Source organism: Martes martes (assembly GCF_963455335.1).
Source record: "Martes martes genome assembly, chromosome: 9".
Lineage (NCBI taxonomy): Eukaryota > Metazoa > Chordata > Mammalia > Carnivora > Mustelidae > Martes > Martes martes.
The window spans coordinates 21,399,447-21,418,155 of record NC_137896.1 but is presented as its reverse complement, the minus strand read 5'-3'; the positions used below and the strand labels follow the sequence as shown (position 1 = coordinate 21,418,155).

Genomic DNA, 18,709 nt, shown 5'->3' with positions numbered 1-18,709 from the left:
AAAAGTTGAAAATTTACTTCTTTTTCAGAAAGTTACGGAAGCATATGCTTTGTCAAATATTAGGATGAGGGGCCTGAGTGGCTCAGTTGTTAAGCATTTGCCTTCAGCTCAGGTCATGATCCTAGGGTCCTGGGATTGAGCCCCACATAGGGCTCTCTGGCTCATGGGAAGCCTGCATACCCTCTCCCACTCTCCCTGCTTGTGTTCCTGTTCTCACTGTCTCTCTGTCAAATAAATAAATAAAATCTTTTTAAAAAACCAAAACACATATATTAGGATAAATCATAAAAGAGAAAGCCATGGAATCCAGGAAAAAGGGTGACTAACTCAGAAGAGAGATGAAAATTTCCAGAAAAAGAAAAAAGAGAAATTTTATTACATTCGTTGTGAAGCACCCCTTGATATCAGCCTGTTCCTATTGGAATGCAAAGTCAGAGGACTCCAACAGTGACAAGGAGGAGGAGGAAACTGAAAGATCATATAAGAGCTTTGAGTTTTTATAAACTGTATGTATGTATGTGTGTGTGTGTGTGTGTGTGTGTGTGTGTGTGTATATATATATATATGTTTATTTGCTTATTTATAGTAAGCTCTACATCCAGCAGGCTTGAACTCATGACCCCAAGATCAAGAGTCACATACTCTATCAACTGAGCCAGGCAGGTGCCCCAGCATTCACTTTTTTAAAAAATTCCTTTATATAGCTATTGGAGAGAGTGGCCAGAGTTATCAAATGTTCCAAGAAAACAAAGCAATTTTTTTTTTTTTAGATAGAGTGAAAGAGTGCAAGCACGGAGGGGTGAAAGGAAGAAAGAGAATCCCAAGCAGGCTCCATGCTCAGCATGGAGCCTGATGCAGGTCTTGATCTCACAACCCTGAGATCATGACATGAACCAAAATCAAGTCTGACACTTAACTGACTGAGCCACATAGGCACCCCACAGAGCAATTTTTTAACAAGCATTTTATTCCTCCAAAATCCCTGGGAGGTATGAGCAAATATCTTAATTATCAGTTGGGTTAAGAGTGGGGGGGGGGGCACATCTCATTATTAGCTAGCTGGGATTGAAGGACAAAAAAAGGACCTGAAGGGAAATGATACTGATGGTATACCAGAGGTGGCTAGCTATGGATGTGCAAAAGACAACTAAGGCCAACTAGCAAATCATACTGGCTAAGTTTGGTATTAACTGCTGATTCCCAAGACACACTATGTAGCCTCTCAACACATTGCTTTCAGGCTTAGGAATTTTCAGACCTTGCCAGTGGCTGGAACAGTAGATTTACTTACTGACATGTCCATTCCATGAAGTCTTCGTGTTTCCTGTACCATTACAGTCTCTAATATTTTATAATACAAAATTTCTGCAAGCTTTAGTCTGTTTACAGCAAAGTCTAGGGAGGGGAATAAAAGGGAAAATACGTGTTAATGAAATGTAGCTGTTAAGGACCAAAGAACAAAACTTATATAAATTTAAATCTCATACATTAAGAACAGCTGGGAAGGAAAATAATTTAATTTCTACCTTTTTATCAGGCTAGTCTGTCTACTTTTAATGCTGCGTCAACTTTAGTTTTGTCTTCTTACCTATGTGCGATCCTGGCTGTTCATCTGTTGATTGAGTATAGTGTTGGCAGAAAGTCTCTCCTATTCCTTTCACTATTTTCATAATGTTTTCCATAGGATTACGCATACAAGATCTATGAAATACAAGAGGAAACTAATTACCAGGAGAAAAACACCAGACTACAAACATTTATTCCAATTCTGGTCCCAGTTGTAAGCCTTGATATATAAACAGTGTATTTCAAATAATTGAAAACTTTTTTTTTTTTTTTAAAGATTTTATTTATTTGACAGACAGAGATCACAAGTAGGCAGAGAGGCAGGCAGAGAGAGGGGGGTGAAGCAGGCTCCCTGCTGAGCAGAGAGCCTGATGCGGGGCTCGATCCCAGGACCCTGGGATCATGACCTGAGCCGAAGGCAGAGGCTTTAACCCACTGAGCCACCCAGGCGCCCCTAATTGAAAACTTTTAAACAAAATCATTTGGCATAATGTTTTGGAATTGCAACATTAGCAGAGTCAGTATTATCTCTTTTATGTTTCTATTTATGTAACATTTTAGAAAAGGCAAACTATAGGAATAGAAAATATATCAGTTGTTGCCAGAGGCTGGAGATGACATAGGGGTTGACTAAAAGGGGCATATATTTTGGGAGTTAATAGAATTATTTTAAGTCTTGATTGTGGTTCTGTAACTGCATGCATTTGTCAAATCTCATATAATTATACAGTTAAAAGGATGACTCCCATTGATATAAATTATAATTTAATAAACCCTCCATTTTTCTTTTTTTTTTAAAGATTTTATTTATTTATTTATTTATTTGACAGACAGAGATCACAAGTAGGCAGAAAGGCAGGCAGAGAGAGAGAGGGAAGCAGGCTCCCCACTGAGCAGAGAGCCCAACATGCGGCTCGATCCCAGGACCCTGAGATCATGACCTGAGCCGAAGGCAGAGGTTCAACCTACTGAGCCACCCAGGTGCCCCAAACCCTCTATTTTTCTTAAAATAGAGGTGTGCCTGTGTGGTTCAGTTGGTTAAGTGTCTGACTCTCGATCTTAGGGTTATGAGTTCAAGCCCTCAAATCGACTCCAAGTTCTACATGGAGCTTACTTAAAAAAAAAGAAAGATGATGTGGCAGTATTCATGTATCTATAAAATAGTTACAGTTGACCCTTGAACAAAATGGGTTTGAACTTTGCAAGTCTATTTATAAGTGGTTTTTTCAATAAATACAGTGTAGTATTATAAATGTATTCTCTTCTTAATGATTTTTTAAAGAAGATTTTATTTATTTGACAGAGAGAGACAGAGAGAGAGAGGGAACACACGCAGTGGGAGAGGGAGAAGGAGGGTCCCCGCTGAGCAGGGAGCCCAACGTGGGGCTCGATCCCAGGACCCCGGGATCATGACCTGAGCTGAAGGCAGACACTTAACAACTGAGCCACCCAGGCACCCTCCTTTATGATTCCTTAATAACATTTCCTTTCACTAGCTTAATTTATTCTAAGAATACAGTATTTAATACATACAATGTACAAAACATGTCTATCAACTGTTCATGTTATTGGTAAGTCTTCTTCTGATCAATAGTAGGATGTTACTAGTTAAGTTTATAAGGAGTCAAAAGTTATATACGGGCTGCCTGGCTGGCTCTGTCAGTAGAGCATGGGACTCTTGATTTTGGGGTTGTAAGTTTGAGCCCTATATTAGGTGTTGAGATTACTTAAAATCTTTTTTTTTTTTTTTTAAGATGTATTTATTTTAGAGAGAGAAGTCATAAGTTCCAGCCCCACGTTGGGTGGAGAGATTACTTTAAAAAAAAAAAAAAAAAAAAGCAAGTTTATATACAGATTTTCAACTGTGTGGGGGGGTTAGTGACCTTAACTCCCATGCTGTTCAAGGGTCAACTGTATATATTTATAGTGCTGGAACAATAAACTGCATGTAATTCTTATCAAACCCTACAGAATAACAAATTACAAAATACAGCACTAAAAAGGAAGTCACTTGGCATTACCTTTATATTAACTGTTACCTTTCTGTCATTCATTCAAACACAGAATCTTAATTAAGGAATGACAAATAAATTCAAGACTAAGAGAAAGAGAGTGATTTGCCCAGGGCCAGATAATTAGTGCAGGGTTCAAGGACTCCCAACTCCATGTTCAAACAGACCAGAATCATGTATAGACAGAGGTAGGGAGCACATATGGCAAAATATGTTCTTAGCAACTTCTTCTAATGCAAGCTGTGCCTCTTGAGTTATGTTTCTTCTATTTAGGGTTTTTTTTTTTTTTGAATTATGTATTAAAAAAACATATAACAACAAAAACCACATAACAAATTGACCTTAATTTTTAAGAGTACATTATAGTATTTTCCACTACATGCATACTGTTGTACAACAGATCTCTAAAGCTTTTTCATCTTTTAGGACCGCATCTCTATACCCATTGAACAACAACTTATTTCTCTTCCTTTCAACCCTGGCAACCTTTCTAATTTGTTTCTATCAGGCTGGTTACTTTTTTTTCCTTTGCTATACTTAAGTATTTAAGTTTGATGTATTCCCATTTGTCTATTTTTACTTTTGTTACCTGTACTTGTCATGTCCTATCCAAGAAATCATTGCCCATTTCAATGTCATAAAGCTTTTCTTCTATGCCTTCTTCTAGTTGTAGAGTTTCAGGTCTCGTGTTTAGGTTTTCAAACTTTACTGAGTTAACTTTTGGATATGGTGTGAGATAAGAGTTCATCTTCATTCTTTTGTATAGACATCCACGTTCCCCAGCACCATTTGTTGAAGAGATTATCCTTTCCCTATAGTGTAGTTTTGGCACCCTAGTCAAAGATCATTTCACCAAATACATGAAGATTTATTTTGGCATTCTCTAGTCTGTTCTATTGGTCTACATGCCTGTCTTTTTTTTTTTTTTTTTTAAGATTTTATTTATTTATTTGACACAGAGAGAGAGACAGCAAGAGAGGGAATACAAGCAGGGGTAGTGGGAGAGGGAGAAGCAGGCTTCCGGCTGAGCAGGGAGCCCGATGCGGGGCTTGATCCCAGGACCCTGGGTTCATGACCTGAACTGAAGACAGACACTTTTTTTTTTTTTTTAAAGATTTTATTTATTTGACAGACAGAGATAACAAATAGGCAGAGAGGCAGGCAGAGAGAGAGAGGAGGAAGCAGGCTCCCTGCTGAGCAGAGAGCCCGATGCGGGGCTAGATCCCAGGACCCTGAGATCATGACCTGAGCCAAAGGCAGAGGCTTTAACCCACTGAGCCACCTAGGCGCCCCGATATATGACTTTTTATTCAATTTGTTTACTCATTCATGTTTCTCTTTACATCTGGGGTATTAATGAGCATACTCAGTATCCATCAACATACCCTCTCTTTCTCCAGTAATGCTTCTTAGAGCTGGGCATATCAGAATCATTCCTTTCTTTCTTTCTTTTTAAGATTTTATTTATTTATTTGATAGGCAGAGATCACAAGTAGGCAGAGAGGCAGGCAGAGAAAGAGGGGGAAGCAGGCTCCCTGCTGAGCAGAGAGCCCAATGCAGGGCTTGATCCCAGGACCCTGAGATCATGACCTGAGCTGAAGGCAGAGGCTTTAACCCACTGAGCCACCCAGGCGCCCCTCATCCATTCCTTTCTTGACCATCATTTTGGAAAGTTATAGCATGAAATCATATCCTTTTCCTCATTTGGTTGCTGCTGGTTAAGTAGTTTGCTGGTTTTTACGATTCTCTTATTTCACTAAGTATTAGGAAATTAGGTTCTCTGATTTAGCTTTATTCTACCATCTTTGCTAGGACATATGCCTCTTTATCTTAAACAACTGCACAAAATTCCATTTATGGCTGCACAATCAATAAGTAATCAGTCACCTCATTGATGGGCATTTAGACTGAACCCATTTCAAGTCAATGTAAAAAGAAAAACAATAACTTAGGGGTAGGTACAAGAGTGGAATATTAGGGTTAAATAACCTTCAGAAGTATTTACCCTTTAAAGTCTATAATATGAAATAATATCTCTATTTAATTTTTAAAAAGATTTTATTTATTTGACAGGGAGAGAGAGAGAGAGCACAAGGAGGGGGAGCAAGGGAGAAGCAGGCTCCCCTGCAGAGCAGGGAGCCCAATGTGGGGCTCACCTGAGCTGAAGGCATTTGCTTAACCAACTGAGCTACACAGGTGCCCTCTAATTTTAATAGGTACTTTCATCTAATAGGTCAACATATTTTGTGATTAAAATTTATTTAGAGGGGTGCTTGGGTGGCTCAGTTGGTTAAGTGTCTGCCTTCAGCTCAGGTCATGATCTCAGGGTCCTGGGATTAAGCCCCGCATTGGGCTCCCTGCTAGGCAGGGAGTCTGTTTCTCCCTTTCCCTCTGCCCCTCTCTCTGGCTCGTGCTCTTTCTTCCAAATAAATAAATAAAATCTTTAAAAAATTTATTTAGAAAAATATTATTATACTTACTCAAAAATATTTATAAGTTGTTCACTTGGTGCATTTTTCAGTCCAGCCACAATACTCTGTAACCGGCTCACACTTTGAGTGGCTGAAGCAACAGGAGTAATGACTGCTTCTTTTTCTCGTAAATATCGCCGTCCTGTCAGTGGGGTAGAAGGTGCAAATGATGTTTTCTGTCAAAAAAGAAAAATCTGTGAAATTAAAAAGTTACCTTGCCTTCATTATGTGTTTAATTCAGTATATATACTATCCTCTCTATTCGTATTTAGTAGGACTTTTTTCCTCCCTCCTCTGGTTAACTATCAAAGTTTTACATTTGCTAATAACATCCTTACATTTAAGTAACACTTTTTCAAAGTACCTACTACCTATAATCTCATTTTATCATAATATTAATTTGAAATATACACATTTTCACTTTACATATGAAACAGGCAGAAAAGGTTAAAAAATTGTTTAAGCTCATAAGGTTAATGGCAGAGCTTGAACTGAGACTTAGGTTTTCTACCTTCTAGACCAGTGAATTTTCCATTAGACCTCATCCTCCAACCCCTTTTATTTTATTTTAATTAATTAATTAATTTATAAAAGATTTTACTTATTTGACATAGAGAGAGAGACACAGAGAGAGGGAACACAAGCTGGGAGAGTCGGAGAGGGAGAAGCAGGCTTCCCTGTGAGCAGGGAGCCCTATGCGGGACTCAATCTCAGGACCCTGGGATCATGACCTGAGCCAAAGGCAGATGCTTAAGGACTGAACCACCTGGGCACCCCCCCATCCCATCTTACATATAAAAACGGAATTAAGCCTTTACTATTAACAATCAAGTCCAGCATTCTATGGCTGAAGTTCAGGGAAAGCACAGAATAAATTTTAATGTAAAAGAACAGTGGCTAAGGTGATGCAAAGAAAGAATGATAAGAAAGCATAAATCCTTTTAAGAAAAGATTTTATTTACTTGAGAGCAAGTGAGCTTGTGGGTGGCAGTGGGGGGGCGGGCAGAAGGAGAGGGAGAGAGAAAGCAGACCCCCTGTTGAGCAGTGAGCCCAACATGAGGCTTGATCCCAGGACCCTTGAGATCATGACCTGAGTTGAAGTCAGATGCTTAGCTGACTGAGCCACCCAGGTACCCCACATAAATCCTTTTTAATGTCAAAAAGACACATACCCTACTGAAAAGCCCAGACATTCTGGGAAAATATATTAAAAATATGAAAAACATCAAGAAATGAGGTAAAAATACTAAATGCCATAGTTTAAAAAATTACCTTTTAAGGCTTTCATGGGAAATATAAATTAGTAGAAGAAACTCAAGATTTAACTTGAAAGATGCTTCTGTTGTTAGTAGAATCACACACAGAGAGAAAAAGATCATTCAAGACTGAGGCCAGGCTAAGTTATATTACTTTTTCAAAGTGTTGTTGAAGATTACAGTCCACATTAGCTTGTGCTGTCAGTTTCCCTACTGGGGTTTCACCAGTGAACTTTCGAGGAGTTCCAATTTCTTCTTCTGCATCTGCTCCCAAAAAGATCCTCTCATCAAAATCACCCACAGTTAAAACATATTCTTCATACTCCTTGTTCACGGCTTTGCTGAAAAGAGAATTATTTATTTATTTTAAAAAGATTTTATTTTGTTTTATTTTTATTTTTAAAATTTTTACTTAAATTCTAGTTAGTTAAACATACAGCGCTATGTTGGTTTCAGGAGAATTCAGTGATTCAACACCTTACATACAACACCCAGGGCTCATCATATCCAGTGCCCTTCTTAGTACCCATCACCCATCTAGGCCATCTCCCACCCACCTCCCTGCATCGCCTCTCAGTTTGTTCTCTAAGCGTCTCTTATGGTTTCCCTCTTCCCCTCCTCCCATATGTTCATCTGTTTTGTTTCTTAAATTATACATGAGTGAAATCACAGGGTATTTGTCCTTCTCTGCCTGACTTGTTTCACTTAGGATAATACACATTAGCTCCATCCATGTCATTGCAAAAGGCAAGATTTCATTCTTTTTGATGGCTGAGTAATATTCCATTGTCTATATATACCATGTCTTCTTTATCCATTCATCAGTCAATGGACATTTGGGCTCTCTACATAGTTTGGCTATTATTGTTCATGCTGCTATGAACATCAGGGTGCATGTACCCCTTCAAATCTGCATTTTTGTATGCTTTGGGTAATTATCTAGGAGTGTAACTGCAGGATTGCAGGGTAGTTCTATTTTTAACTTTTTGAGGAAGCTCCATACTGTTTTCTAGAGTGGCTTCACTAGTTTGAATTCCCACCAATAGTGCAAGAGGGCTCCCCTTTCTCTGCATCCTCAACACTTGTTGTTTCCTGTGTTATTGATTTTAGCAATTCTGACAGGTGTGAGGTAGTATCTCATCATGGTTTTGATTTATATTTCCCTATTGATGAGTGATGTTGAGCATCTCTTCATGTGTCTGTTAGCTATCTGGACGTCTTCTTTGGAAAAGTGTCTATTCATATCTTCTGCTCATTTCTTAACTGGATTACTTGCTTTTTGGCTGTTGCGTTTGATAAGTTCTTTATAGATTTTGGATACTAACCCTTGTGAGATATATAATTTGCAAATATCTTCTCCCACCTTGTAAGCTGCCTTACAGTTTTCTTGATTGTTTCCTTTGCTGTGCAGAAGCTTTTTATCTTGATGAAGTCCCAACAGTTCATTTTTGCTTTTGTTTCCCTTGCCTCTGGTGATGTGTTTGGTAAGAAGTTGCTACAGCTAATGTGAAAGAGGTTGCTGCCAATATTCTCCTCTAGGATTTTGATGGGTTTTCTACCTCACATTTAGGTCTTTTATCCATTTTGAATTTGTTTTTGTGTATGATGCAAGGAAGCTCTCCAGTTTGATTCTTCTGCATGTTGCTGTCCAATTTTCCCAGCACCATTTATTGAAGAGACTGCCTTTATTCCATTGGATATTTTTTCCTGTTTTGTCAGAGATTACTTGACCATATAGTTGTGGGTCTAAAGATTTTATTTTTAAGTAATCTCTACACCCAACTCCAACTCACAAGCCCAAGATCAAGAGTTGCATGCTCTTCTGACTGAGCAAGTCAGATAGCCCGAGAATTATGTTAAGCTGCTAGAATAAAACTAAGTTACACAGTGGATTTTTAAAAATATTTATTTAAGGGGCGCCTGGGTGGCTCAGTCATTAAGCATCTGCTTTTGGCTTAGGTCATGATCCCACGGACCTGGGATCAAGTCCTGTGTTGGGCTCCCCAGTCAGCGGGAAGCCTGCTTCTCCCTCTCCAACTCCCCCTGCTTGTGTTCCCTCTCTCTCTGTCTCTCTGTCAAATAAATAAATAAAATCCTTAAAAAATATATATATATATTTAAGTAACCTCTACATCCAACATGGGGTTCAAACCCATAACCCCAAGATTGAGAGTCCCACACTCTACTAACTGAGTCAGCCAGGTACCTCCACAATGGATTTATTTTGACTTGAAGATAAATTTAGACTCCAAGGCCTGGAAAAGCTAATAACTTTCCAGTTTTTAACTCTACCCACCTAACAATAGCAGACATTCCTATCTGGTTATGGACATGCTTCATGTTCACATATACAACAATAATAAATTACTTTGAAAGATGAGCAAAAAGAGAATATAAACTTAATCTGAAAACTACCTGAACCTAATTAAGATGTGATCACTAAGGGAACAATAATTGCTTTGTAATATAGGTATATTCTGAATTCGCCAATATTTCATTAGTAAAGGAACAAACACTCAAATACAGAAATCACTGGGTCTCTTTATGAGTTTCTCTGGAAGGAGCTCTTTTAAGTGCCAAAGATTTCTTTTCTTTTTTTTTAAGTGCCAAAGATTTCTTAAAATATGTCTACTTAGAGACAACAAGGATTAGTAACAACCTCAGTCAATGCCACTAATGCAGAAGGAACCTAAGTTTGGAGTAGTTACCTTAATAAAATGTTCCACTTAAAAAACTGCAATAAATCATCATCAACAGCCTATAATATGGCAGATACCATTAATGCTAGATACTTACCTATTATCGGTAAAACTCGAAAGGTCCAGGAGGCATTCTCCTTTTAAAATCTGAGAAGAAAAAGTCATTTTTTGACATGTAATTAAGCATAATAACATAGACACAAAAACCTGACATTTATCTAAATTTTCACATTGGCAGTTGTTATAAAAAGTATACACACATGGTGATTCACAGACCTGTACCCCGGGGATAAAAATACATTATATGTTTATTAAAATAAATAAATTAATTTAAAAAAAAATATATATATACACACAAAACAGAATTACTCAGTATTTCCTTTAAACCAGTAAAACCTATTTAGCACACAAATAAAATATTTAAAAAATGTAAAATGAACTTTTAAAAATACTTTTAAGTTAGCCTGTGGCAATGGTTTCTAAATTCTAGTGACATAAGAATCACTTAGAAATACATTTTTTTTTCCTAAAGATGTATTTATTTGAGAGAAAAGAGAGAGAGAGAAAGCACATGAACAGGAGGGAGGGGCAAAGGGAGACAGAGAATCTCAAGCAGGCTCAGCATGGAACCCAACTCAGGGTTTGGATCTCATGAGCCTGAGATCATGACCTGAGCCGAAACCAAGTTGGATGCTCAACCAACCGAGCCACTCAGGCAGTTACTTACAGGAATTTTTTAAAAAATGCAGACTGATGGACCACAAGTCCTGAGCTGAGGCAGCATTTTATATAAATTCCCCCAAGTGATTCTGACAAAAGCTGTCCAATTTTAAACATTGGCCTAAGGAGAAGGGAAACTAACATTTACTAAATGATAATATGTGTCAGGCAAGGAAAGATTCAAAGGGCATATAGGTACTATTGCTAGTGAGAGAAGAAAATTACACTGTTTATATAATATTTTCTTTTCTTTCTTTCTTTTTTTTAGGCTCCAACATGGGGCTTGAACTCACAACCCTGAGATCAAGACTTGGATGCTCCACCAATTGAGCTACCCAAGTGCCCCTGTTTATAATATTATCTATGCGCCCACACTATTCCTAGATTATGACATATAAGGGTTGTAAACTCAAATGCCTTCAGCAGTCAGGGTTCAACATACATAAATTTAAGAGGACAGAAAGCACACTTCCCATCTTAAAAAGAGGTGGGCATCACTTAACAATAGTTATCCATGTAGAAATTCATGTAAAAATTCTAACCTTGTATTGCCATAGTCCCTGATTTTTGAAAGAGATTTTCTTTCTTTTTTTTTTCTTTCCCAACATGGAGCTTAAACTCATGACCCCGATATCAAGACCTGAGCAGAGATCAAGTCAGACACTTAACTGAGCCAACCAGGTGCCCCTTGAAAGAGATTTTCATATTAAAAATCTTTATATATAAATTAGAATTGAATGAAATAAAAATAAAGAACACTCTACATAGGCAAAACAAAATATCTGCAGCCCATGAGTAGGAGGACAACTATCCAAACTAGGACTCTTTTGGAGTGAAAGGAGGTGCTATAATAATTATGCTAAGACAACAACCAAAACCTAGATAATCCAGGTAAACCAAAATTTATGCTCATTACACCCCAGGGCCACTAATGTGGTACTTCTGCAGAGCACAGAAGACAATTCTTGAGTTCCCTTCAAAGTTTACTTTGCTGGACGTGTTTAACTTGCAGGTAAGGAGCCATGATACACATAGGCACATACATATACACAGGAAGAAAGATAAAGCTAGATACAAAACTTTGTGTAACAGAAGAACCACCCAGTTAGAGATGACTTTATGACTGAAGAAAAATCTCGTATTATCTACAAAGAGTGGAAGGAACCACAGTGATGACCTAATCCACCCTCCTCCCGCTTTTTTTTTTACCAAAGAGAAAACTCAGGTACTAGCTAGATTAAATGGCTCAATGTTGGGAAAGTAAGAAATTGAGAACAAGAGGAATAAGCCATTTCATAAACACAGAAATAGCTAAGTAAATTGCTGAGAAAAAAAATCCAGAATGCATGCAGGTAGCTATAAAACTATAACAGATTTTCTGCTCTATTTATATAGAATTGAAGCTATAGTTGTTATATATCATCTCATCTTTAGTAAGTAGTCAGCAGTTATTCAAATTGTGGCAGTAAATTAATTTACTCTGATCTTCTGCTTTTCATAATTCTTTATTAGGCTTACTCCAATGTTCTATTCTTTATAATTCTTTTATTAAAACCTCTTACAGCCATCTCTGCCAGTGCATTTACTTGACAGTTTATATAGTTGGTCACAGTCTTTAATAGCTCAGTTTTGCACATCACAAAAGATCATAGGGTGATTCTGCATTACAGCATTTTAAATCACGGCAGAGACTGAAACCTGGAAATCTTGACCCTGAGTCCTATAATGCTGAGAACTTGCTTAAAACATTATTTTTTCCTTAGGGGTTTTTGCTGCTGACCTTTAAAAATCTTAGCCATTTACTTATAAGTGCAGTACCTTTCTGTCAAAGAGTTTTGAAATATATGGCTTAAAGTAGTGCTCCTTTATTCCTTTTGCTTCTACTAGAAGTCCGTCATGCAGTTCACACAGTACAGCAATGATGCAGGGAGGCTCTTCAGAAGCCCGAAAGTCAGCAGTATGGAAATCAGATGGTAAACCTAGTTTGACAGGATACGAAAAGCAAAAGGAAATGGTTAGAAGAATATGGTCAACATTTAAAACTTTTTCTAAATACTGATGACTAGTTTTCAAAAGTAAATAAGGTCTTACCTTTAAATGATGGATTCAGCAAGTCACGTCTATTTGGGCATATAATGGCATTGGCAAAAATCAGATCCAAGCAACACAGAAGTAAATGGTAAGAATTTACTAAGTCATCTCCAATCATACGAAAATTACCTTTATAAGAAAAAAAACCACAAAGACCAGAAACCCTTTATGTCAAATAACACCAAGTTCCCACAGCAGAAATGTAAAACCATTGAAAGTACCACCTTACCCTTAGTATAAACAAACAGTGTCCAACAGAAATTAAAGAGATCCTTAACACTGCAAGGAATCCTCCTAGAAAGGAAAAAATGTACTTTTTAACTAACTTGCTAAATATCACTCCACATGGTCATTTAAATTGAAGCAGCAAATATAAATAACAAATAGTAAAGTCAAATTACATGTAAAATTCCATTCACAAAGGACAACCTATGGTTCATTAAGTGGACTTAAATAAATATTTCTAATCTGCATAAAATAATCAGACCATTAAAAAAAAGTGAAAATATTACCCTGAATTTCCAGGGAATTCCATTATAAATGGATTAAAAAAATTTTTTTTATAAAAAAAAGGTTTTTTTACAAATGGATACTTCTGGTAAAAAGCAAACTTTCAAAAATGCAAATTTCCAAAGTTTATAGCATAATTTGTATATTTTTTAATGTCAATTATATAACAATTAAGAGTCTTACCTCTGCTTCCTGCTTCGTGGTAACTTGGGTGGCTCTTCATATGGATTTTGAAATATATCTAAAAAAATTGGCTCAAATTTTTTGAAAATGACAGTAGACACCTCAAAATTTCTTTCTAGCCTTTCTATACGTTCACGAAATTCTTGCGGCAGGTTTGACATGTCCATCCACTTCTTCATTTTACTAAAAAACTGTATTAAACTAAACAAAAAAAGCAACTTTATTTTTTTAAAAGCTCAACTTTAAAGTGAGTACATATAAAGGACAAGTTAACATTTTATTTATGCCTATGAATCTTAAGAATCTTGATTAAAGAAAAAAAATCTTTACTTAAAAGTGTAAATTTATTTAAAAAAAAAAAAAAAGGCAACCGAAAAACCTTATTCCCAAGTGCTATGAAATACCTCTGGCTTACAGAATCACTATGGGAATATAGATATTGAATTAGTGGTCATTACATAAATGTCTTCTATCCATGAAGTAATGGTACCTATCTACTTCTTTCATTCCCTACAGCACCCAGACAATAATTTGTATATATATTAAAGTAATGTGAACAGATTGAGTTCATGAAATTAGTTTGAAGACAAACAGAATCTCCCAAGTAGTGGATTGTGGAAGTTGATCACAAAGCACCAGACAGTTATAGTTTAGGAATAAAATTCAAGTGTTTGTGTTCCAATATGTGGTTCCACCACCAAATATAAATGAAGAAAGTAGTTCATACCCAGAAAATTACTTAATAGATTATTAGTCCACCTTTTTGGCTTATTCAATCATGAGTACATTTTTTATGTCCTCATGTTAGTATGGTTTTAGATTGAAAATTTGTAGCGTTCATTTAAGTGTCTAGTGCTATATACAGAATTTTTTTTTAAGATTTCATTTTTAAGTAATGTCTATATCCAACATGGGGCTTGAATTTACAAACCTGAGATTAAGAATTGCATGCTTTACTGACTGAACCAGCCAGGTTCAGTAAAGACTGAACCAGCCCCAGAATGATACCTTTTTTTTTTTTTTTAAAGACTTTATTTATTTGACAGAGAGAGAGCACAAGTAAGCAGAGCAGCAGGCAGAAGGAGAGAGAAGCAGGCTCTTTGCTAAGCAGGGAGCCTGATACGGGGCTTGATCCCAGGACCCTGGAATCATGACCTGAGCCAAAGGCAGCTGCTTAACCAACTGAGCCATCCAGGCGCCCCAGTGGGTTAAAGCCTCTGCCTTTGGCTTGGGTCGTGGACCCAGGGTCCTGCGATCGAGCCCCGCATCAGGCTCTCTGCTCAGCGGGGAGCCTGCTTTCTCCCCTCTCTCTGCCTGCTTCTCTGCCTACTTGTGATCTCTGTCAAATGAGTAAATAAAATCTTTAAAAAAAAAAAAAAGGTGGTGAAAGATATCATCAGCTAATTATCCATAGGTATTCAAACTCCAGATATGCAGACTGAAATCTGAGGCTCTTTAAAAGATTCTTAGCAATAATAGCAACAATTTTTTTTTTTTTTTTTTTTTGCTGGATTACTAAATATTTATTTTGGGTAACAAGTTAGAGTCCCTATAGGAGACTGTTTTGGAGGCAGGGATGCTCAGCATGTGAAATTCTTTCTTTTGTTCAAAGAATTCCCCAATTTTGAGTCTTGCTGTCTACTAGATAGATCAGCTTCACTGAAGTTAGGGTGAAGGCATAAAACCTGAGGTCTTTGATATATGTTTGGGATTTTGAAACTGGAGCTGGTGGTGCACAGAACTGAGCAAGTGATAAATTCTTATAGCAGGATCATCAGCAATATTCAGCTATTAGGGACAAACACAGTGGCAATGTCCAGGAATGGCACTGCCAGCCATGTAAGTCGTGTCCTTGTTAGGTGAATTCTTGTGATAACGCTTTTTGGCTCTACCCAGTCTTATTTTATTCCTGGACATTTTCCAACTCTGTTTTCTCAAGTTATCCTAAAGACTCTGTCTAAAGAACAGTTAGCTAGTCAGTAGTTGGTATATCTGTTTTTTTATAAACAAGATGCTTGACTAATATATGCTTATATAAATCCATTGTATTTATTGCTATTCCTAGTATGGCTGTTCTAACCTGGAACAAAGCACATCAGAATGTTTGGAAACAAAAAAATTTATAGCATTATTATTACTTAACCTAGGAGTATGATTTTTTAAAGTAAAATAAGAAGCAAAGTAAACTTCACAGCTTTCAAAACAATTCTGTTCACTGGAATTCTGTTGTAAAGAATACATTACTCTAGGGCAGCTGGGTGACTCATCAGTTAAGTGTCTGCCTTCGGCTCAGGTCATGATCCCAGGGTCCTGGGATCAAGCCCCAAATTGGGATCCGTGCCCAGTGGACAGCATGCTCCTCCCTCTCCTTCTGCCCGCCCCTCACCACTTGTGCTCTCTCGTTATCTCAAATAAATTAAATCTGGGGAAAAAAAATCATACTCCAATAAGCATATGAAAAGAAACTCCACATCACTGGCCATTCGGGAAGTATAAGATACCATTTCATGCCCACTAGAATGGCCTTAAAGAAAAGACAGATAATAACAAGTATTGGCAAGGATATGCATAAAATGGAACCCTCAAACTCTGCTGGTGGGAATGTAAACTTGTGTAGTCACTTTGGAAAACAATCTGACAGTACATCAAAAGATTAAACATGGTGTTCTCATAGGACCCAACAATTCCATTCATACATATATACTCAAGAGAAATGAAAACATATGTCTACATAAAAACTTATACACAAATGTTCATAGCAGCATTATTCATAATGGTCAAAAGGTGGAAACAACTCAAGTATCCATCAACTAATACGCAGATAAACAAAATGTGGTATATATGCAATGGAATATTATTCAGCCATAAAAAGGAATGAAGTACTGATACATGCCAAGGGCTAGGAGGGAGAAGGAAGCTTTTGTTTAATTGTTATGAGGTTTCACTGAGAAGTTGAACAAATTCTGGAAACGGATGGTGGTGATGACTGCACAACAATGTAAATGTATTTAATGCCACTGAACTGTACACTTAAAGTTGGTTAGATGGTAAATTTTATGTATATATATTGTTTAAAGATTCATTTTTTTTAAATATTTTATTTATTTATTTGACAGACATAGATCACAAGTAGGCAGAGAGGCAGGCAGAGAGAGAGGAGGAAGCAGGCTCACTGATGAGCAGAGAGCCCGATGTGGGGCTGGATCCCAGGACCCTGGGATCATGACCTGAGCCAAAGGCAGAGGTTTTAACCCGCTGAGCCATCCAGGCGCCCCAAAGATTCATTTTTATTTATTTTTTTATTTTTTATTTTTTTTAGATTTTATTTATTTATTTGACAGACAGAGATCACAAGTAGGCAGAGAGGCAGGCAAAGAGAGAGAGGAGGAAGCAGGCCCCCCGCTGAGCAGAGAGCCCGACGCGGGGCTCGATCCCAGGACCCCGAGATCATGACCCGAGCTGAAGGCAGAGGCTTTAACCCACTGAGCCACCCAGGCGCCCCAAGATTAATTTTTATATACAGAGAGCGAGCAGGTAGGGGGAGGGGCAGAAGAAGGAGAGAAGCAAACTTTCTGCTGAGCTGGGAGCCTAACAGGGGGCCAAATCCCACAACCCAGAGACGATGATCTGAGCCAAAATCAAGAGGCAGATGCCCAACTGACTAGCCACCCAGGTGCCCCAATGTTATGTATATTTTACCACACGTACACCCCGAAAATAAGTGTAGAGTACGGATGGTAAATATGGGGTGTATGTCCCAATAGCAGAATACTACTGAATTTTAATGGTACTCAAAACATAAAAAAGAAAATTATTTTGTAAAAATTTAGTATCATCAGTGTTCCAGTTAAAATGTATGAAAAATAATTTTTCATGAAATATTCATTCAGATTCTATTATAATATGAAAATAATGAATGAATGGATGTCATCTTGATTTAAACCCTAAGTAACTGAAAAACTTGTGGAAAATGTGGAAAATTACTTCTCAATACTTAAAACAATGAGATGCAGACTTCTTTACTAAATTAAAAATTCAAATTGCACAACAGACACTACTTTTTTTTTTCAAGATTATATTTATTTATTTGAGAGAGAGAGAGAGAGCAGGAGAGGGGGAAGGGTCAGAGGGAGAAGCAGACTCCCTGCCGAGTGGGGAGCCCAATACTGGGGTGGATCCGGGGACTCCAGGATCATAACCTGAATCGAAGGCCGTCGATTAACCAACTGAGCCACCCAGGCACCCCAAAATACTACTTTTTTTTAAAAATTTTATTTATTTTTATTTGACAGACAGAGATCACAAGTAGGCAGAGAGGAAGGCAGAGAGAGAGGAAGAAGCAGGCTCCCTGCTGAGCAGAGAGCCCGATGCAGGGCTCGATCCCAGGATCCTGAGATCATGACCTGAGCCGAAGGCAGAGGCCTTAACCCACTGAGCCACTCGGGTGCCCCCAAATACTACTTTTTAATATTACACTTAATAGCAAAATAAACTTTTATTTGAAACTTTTTTTAAAAGACTTTATTTATTTATTTATTTGTCAGAGAGAGAGAGAGAGAGAGAGAGAGAGAGAATGTGAACAAAAAGGGAGAGTGGCAGGCTGAGCAAGCAGAGGGAGAAACAGGCTCCCTGCTGAGAAAAGACCTGGATGCAGTACTCGACCTGAGACAAAGACAGGAACTTAACTGACTGAGCCACCCAGATGTCCCAGTTGAAACTTATTTTTAAGTTGGAAGTTGTTTTGTTTTTTTCACAAACTGAAGCTGAATATAAATACAGTTCAAAACAGACATATTAATATTATGGGTAGATACATATGTAATACAGTATGGATTTGGGATACTCTGCTACCTGCTAGGTATAAAACCTTTGGGAAGTAATTTAAGCTCTAGGTGACTACGTTTCCTTATCTACAAAATGAGATTTATTTCATGGGATTAACTGTGAGGATTAAATGGATAAAGACATAAAAACCCTTAGCACACATTAAATGCCTAGCTCACAGGTACTCAATAAAAACCTGCTAGTATTACATGTACATCTATAATCTGCACTTATATATATTTTGCAGTATGATTTATTAGCAATATTTGGTATTTTTCCCTATCTATAAAGATATTAAATAATCATTTAAAATTATACTTAAAATTGGAATTTCATAAACAGCCCAAATTATTATAAATCAATGAAAATAATAACAT

The 18,709-nt window shown here is 37.3% G+C and overlaps 1 protein-coding gene across 1 annotated transcript in view; it reads right to left on the bottom strand.

The window, feature by feature from the left end:
* The window catches only part of RBL1 (RB transcriptional corepressor like 1), a gene marked incomplete at its 3' end in the record, with an annotated part of 64,669 nt that overhangs the window by 38,727 nt on the left and 7,233 nt on the right, over positions 1-18,709 (bottom strand). Inside the window, exons 3-11 of the mRNA XM_080812704.1 lie at positions 13,509-13,709; positions 13,045-13,109; positions 12,816-12,944; positions 12,543-12,703; positions 10,102-10,151; positions 7,460-7,646; positions 6,059-6,225; positions 1,589-1,701; positions 1,292-1,395 (exon numbers count right to left, since the gene is read on the bottom strand). Coding sequence (XP_080668830.1) covers positions 1,292-1,395; positions 1,589-1,701; positions 6,059-6,225; positions 7,460-7,646; positions 10,102-10,151; positions 12,543-12,703; positions 12,816-12,944; positions 13,045-13,109; positions 13,509-13,709 — 1,177 coding nt within the window. The remainder of the gene's footprint in view (positions 1-1,291; positions 1,396-1,588; positions 1,702-6,058; positions 6,226-7,459; positions 7,647-10,101; positions 10,152-12,542; positions 12,704-12,815; positions 12,945-13,044; positions 13,110-13,508; positions 13,710-18,709) is intronic.